The sequence below is a fragment of the Mandrillus leucophaeus genome, unplaced genomic scaffold, assembly GCF_000951045.1.
Source record: "Mandrillus leucophaeus isolate KB7577 unplaced genomic scaffold, Mleu.le_1.0 Scaffold8, whole genome shotgun sequence".
Lineage (NCBI taxonomy): Eukaryota > Metazoa > Chordata > Mammalia > Primates > Cercopithecidae > Mandrillus > Mandrillus leucophaeus.
In genome coordinates this window covers 4,757,744-4,763,027 of record NW_012108696.1, presented here as the reverse complement: position 1 = coordinate 4,763,027, position 5,284 = coordinate 4,757,744, and the positions used below count along the sequence as shown (strand labels likewise).

The window sequence follows — 5,284 nt, the reverse complement described above, 5'->3', positions numbered from 1 at the left end:
CTATCTCTGTCTATCTTCTATCGGTTCTCTCTCTCAGGAGACATCTGACCAATACAGGGAGGGCTCCTGTGAGGAGAAGTTTCTTGAGTCAAGACACAGATGACCAGGGGGAGCCGGGTTTGGAGATCTAGGGAAGACAGTCCCCAGCAGCAGGAAGAGGAAGTGCAAAGACCCAGGACGTCTGCCTGGGGCAGAGTGAGCAAAAGCCCAAGGGCCCAAGCTCAGAGGCCCCAGTGAAGGTCACTTGGTGTCTTAGCCTAAGGTCAGGGGCAAGCTGGCAGCAAACTGTATCTATAAAGGGCCAGATAAGTGTTTTCGGCTTTCAGAGCCGAGAGGTAAAATCCAGGATATTACAAAGATACTTTCGAAGCAAGACAGGAGCCAGGTGCAGTGGCTCGTGCCTGTAATGCTAGCGCTTTGGGAGGCTGATGTGGGCAGATCACCTGAGGTCAGGAGTTCGAGACCAGTCTGGCCAATATATATACCACATATATGTTACAACATATATAATGGCCAACATATAATACAAAAATTAGCCGTGCATGGTGGTGGGTGCCTGTAATCCCAGCTACTCAGGAGGCTGAGGCAGGAAAATTGCTTGAATCCAGGAGACAGAGGTTGCAGTGAGCCAAAATGGCACCACTGCACTCCAGCCTGGGTGACAGAGCGAGACTCTGCCTCAAAACAAAAAAAAAACAAAGAAAGAGGCTGGGCTTAGTGGCTCACACCTGTAATCCTAGCACTGTGGGAGGCCGAGGCGGGCAGATCACGAGGTCAGGAGATCGAGACCATCCTGGCTAACACGGTGAAACCTCGTGTCTACTAAAAATACAAAAAAATTAGCCAAGCATGGTGGTGGGCATCTGTAGTCCCAGCTACTCGGGAGGCTGAGGCAGGAGAATGGCGTGAACCCGGGAGGTGGAGCTTGCAGTGAGCCGAGATTACACCACTGCACTCCAACCTGGGTGACGGAGCGAGACTCTGTCTCAAACAAACAAACAAACAAGACAGGAACCAGGCACAGTGGCTCATGCCTGTAATCCCAGCACTTTGAGAGGCCAAGGTGGGAGGATCACTTGAACCCAGGAGTTCTAGACAAGCCTGGACAACATAATGAGACCCAGTATCTATTATACGAACTTTTTTTTTTTTAATTAACCAGGTGCGGTGGTGAGTGGCTGTGGTCCCAGCTACTTGGGAGTCTGAGGTGGATGGCTTGAGTCCAGGAGGTCAAGGCTGCAATGAGCTGTGATTGCATCACTTCACACCAGCCTGGGCAACAGAGCAAGACCCTATCTCAATCAATCAAACAAAGAGGAAATTTCCAGCATGGAATGCCCTGTTTGCTTGGGATGGGCCACCTGGGATGGTGGGCAGGCTTTGCTCCCAGCCACTGGAGACATTCTCTGGACAAAGAGTGACCCGTCTAAGGGGGTGTTGCCTGGAGGTCCAGGCAGGTTGGGTTGGCAGGGATGAGGGGTGTCCACCAAAGTCAGTTTCTCTCTCTGCTCCAGGGACCCAGACCCCAGAGAACTTTTCACCAGCAAGTAGGTGGCCACCATCCCACACCGTGCTGGGATTACAGGCGTGAGCCATCGTGCCCAGATGAGTTACTCAATTTTTAAATGGGTTTGTTATGTGACTTTTCACCCCAACAAAACAAAATCCAAATAAATAAATAAATAAGTGAGCTCACAGTAGATAGAAGGTAGAAAGTGAATTTTAAAGTGGCAACAGATGAAGCAGGACATCTAGGTATCTAATGAGGAAGCTACTGCAACAGTCCAAGCGAGAGATGAGGGTACCTTAGTGTCTCAGTCAGCTCGAGATGCTCTCAAGATACCATAGACTGCATGGCTTAGATGACAAGCGTTTATTTATCATAGTTCTAGAGGCTGGAAGTCTAAGAGCACAGTGAGGTTCTGGTGAGGGCTCTCTTCTTGGTTTACAGACGGCCACCTTCTTGCTGCATCTTCACATGGAGGAGGCAGTGCACATCTCATGTCTCTTCCTATATTGGTACAGATCCCACCACGGGGCTCCACTACCATGACCTGATTACCTCCCAAAGGTCCCATCACCTAACACCATCACACTGGGGATTAGGGCTTCAACATATAAATTGGAGGTTGGGGTGGGGCAGCCACAAACATTCAATTCATAGCACCGAGCTAGGGTGGTAGCAGCAGGGATGGAAACAGGCGGCGAGATTTCAGATCTGGTTTGGAGGTTGAATGAACAGGACTCGCTGCAGGGTAGAATGTGAGGACAAGACAGAGGGAGGGACTCCCAGGTCTTAGGCTCGGCTCACTGGGTGGACAGTGGTTCTAACACCTGACTATGAGTTCCAGTTTTTAAAATCCACACATGAATGCACGCACACTTATACATGGACCTCCCCACACACATGCACACACCCGTGCAAGCACACACACACACATGAATGCATGCACACTTATACATGGACCTCCCCACACACATGCACACACCCGTGCAAGCATGCACACACACACACGCACCAATGCACAGGTACACACATGCACACACCTGCACACAGCACATATATGCACACCCACTTGCACATGTGATGCATGTACACACATACACACACGTGCACATGCATGCAGGTACATGGACCAAATGCACATGCACACAGATGCACAACACACATGTATGCATGCATCTGCCCACATAAGAACACACATTTACATGCCAGCACATGTATGCATACACAGGCATGCACACGTGCAAGTGTGTACACAATACACACTTGCATGCACACAACTGCATACACACATCCACATGCACACACCACACACATATATGCATGCAGACTCAGGCACACACACAGAGCACACATCCACTCCTTTATTCCGCTCTCGTATTTTTCACTGCACTTGTCACATCCAAACACAACAGAAGGCCAGGCACAGTGGCTCATGTTTGTAATCCCAGCACTTTGGGAGGCTGAGGTGGGCGGATCGCTTGAGGTCAGGAGTTTGAGACCAGCCTGACCAACACAGTGAAACCCCGTCTCTACTAAAAATCCAAAAAGCAGCCAGGCATGGTGGCAGGCGCCTGTAATCCCAGCTACTCGGGAGGCTGAAGCAGGAGAATCACTTGAACCCAGGAGGTGCAGGTTGTTCTAAGCTGAGATCGTGCCACTGCACTCCAGCCTGGGCAACAGAGCGAGACTCCCTCTCAAAAAACAAAAACAAAAACAAAAGCAAACCCACAACATTTTATTTTCTTGTTTATGAGGTTTCTTGTCTCTCTGGCTTCACCAGGAGAGGAGCACCATCGAAGCAGGGAAACTTGTCGCCATTGTTCTCTGCCGCATTCCCCACACCTAGAGCAGAGCCTGGCATGGACAGAAGGTCCTCAGGAAATATTTGGTGGCCCCAAGCAAAAGAAGCATCCAGGAAGGGAAAGCTGGGGGCTCCCCACTGCACTTGCCACTTGAGTCACATTTTCAGAAGCCTCTGGAAAGTGTGAGAGTCTGCATGAGTGAGAGTGAGACAGGGCCAAGGCCGGGGGCGGAGGGGACAGGAAGAAGAGGAGGGTGAGTGGGGGAAGGGGTGGGGCTGAACCCCAGCTCTAAAGGCGGCCCTCGGGTGTCTGTCCGCAGCGTGCACAGCCCAGGAGGGTTGAGCAATTTTGGTTTCCTCTGAGGTTGAAGGACCCAGGCGTGCCAGCCCCGCTGCAGGCACCTTGGGCATGGAGGACAGTGTCGTACGGCCCTCAGTGTTTGTGGTGGATGGACAGACTGACATCCCATTCACGAGGCTGGGACGAAGCCGCCGGAGACAGACGTGCAGTGTGGCCCGGGTGGGTCTGGGTCTCTTGCTGTTGCTGATGGGGGCCGGGCTGGCCATCCAAGGCTGGTTCCTTCTGCAGCTGCACTGGCGTCTGGGAGAGATGGTCACCCGCCTGCCTGTGAGTGGGACCGGGGGGCTGACAGTAGGTGGAGGCGAGGGGGGCTCTCCTGTGTCACTGTGGGTCACTGCATGTCTGTGTGTGTGTGTGTGTAGGACAGGGCACAGGCTGAGAGCAGCTGGCTTGACTGGTTGCTGCTCCCAGCCTTGGGCAAGTGAATTCACCTCTCTGAACCTCAGTGTCTTCATCTACAAAATAAGGGCAACCTCTTCATAGGGGACGAAGTATGCTACGGCGTGTGTGGTACCAGACAGTGCCGGCTCCACCCGTCGGAACTGACACCCCAACACTGCCATGCACACCCCTGTGCACACACACATGCATTTTTTCTGTACTTTTTTATTTTCGAGACAGAGTTTCACTCTTGTTGCCCAGGCTGGAGTGCAATGGCGTGATCTCTGCTCACCACAACCTCCGCCTCCCAGGTTCAAGCGATTCTCCTGCCTCAGCCTCCCCAGTAGCTGGGATTACAGGCACGCACCACCACGCCCGGCTAATTTTGTAATTTTAGTAGAGATGAGGTTTCTCCATGTTGGTCAGGCTGGTCTCGAACTCCCGACCTCAGGAGATCCACCCACCTCAGCCTCCCAAAGTGCTGGGATTACAGGCATGAGCCACTGTGTCCGGCCTTCTCTGTACTCTTATCACTGCTACTGAGATTGTCATTAATTCTCTGACCATTTCCATCTGTGGAAATCTCTCGGGCTGCTTCCAGCTGGCCGTGGACGTGTCCGCCTGTCTGTGTGCCTCACCTGGGGGTCTGTGTGTGCCCAACACCATGCCCATGTGGGCTTGGCCCCTTTTGTGTCCTGGGTCTAGATCCGGTGGCCACACATTCCTGTCCACATACCCACGTGGACCTATGTGTGTGTACCCACATGTCCACACACCCGCTTATCTGCAGCCGGTGTATTTGTGTTGTGTGTCTTTGTCTCTGGGTCTCCGTGTCTACAGACACACATGAATCCATAAACCACAAACCACATGTCCACACATCTGAGGCCACATGTGTCTTCTAAGCATTGTGACGATGTTGAGGTCTGTGCCCTGTGGCAGCTGCTATATCCCAAGGGTGGCGTCCATGTGTCCAGCCATCTCGCTGACCGCATTTTCTTGTTTTTGAGACAAGGTTTCTCTCCCATTGCCCAAGCTGTAGTGCAGTGGTGCAGTCTTGGCTCACTACAACCCCACCTCCCGGGTTCAAGCCATTCTCCTGTCTCAGCCTCCTGAGTAGTAGCTGCGATTACAGGCATCCGCCACCATGCCCGGCTAATTTTTGTATTTTTAGTAGAGATGGGGTTTCACCATGTTGGCCAGGCTGGTCTCGAACTCCTGACCTCAGGTGATC

The 5,284-nt window shown here is 52.3% G+C and overlaps 1 protein-coding gene across 2 annotated transcripts in view; it reads left to right on the top strand.

Moving 5' to 3' along the window:
• Window positions 1-3,189: 3,189 nt before the first annotated feature.
• TNFSF14 (tumor necrosis factor (ligand) superfamily, member 14) overlaps window positions 3,190-5,284 on the top strand; it is a 9,468-nt gene continuing 7,373 nt past the window's right edge. The window contains exons 1-2 of one of the 2 annotated variants that reach the window (XM_011967441.1): window positions 3,190-3,491; window positions 3,629-3,828. In XM_011967441.1, the coding sequence (XP_011822831.1) occupies window positions 3,718-3,828 (111 nt within the window). In that variant the 5' untranslated portion in view covers window positions 3,190-3,491; window positions 3,629-3,717. Of the gene's footprint in view, window positions 3,492-3,628; window positions 3,937-5,284 lie in introns of both variants that reach the window. The other variant, XM_011967439.1, reaches the window with a different exon arrangement.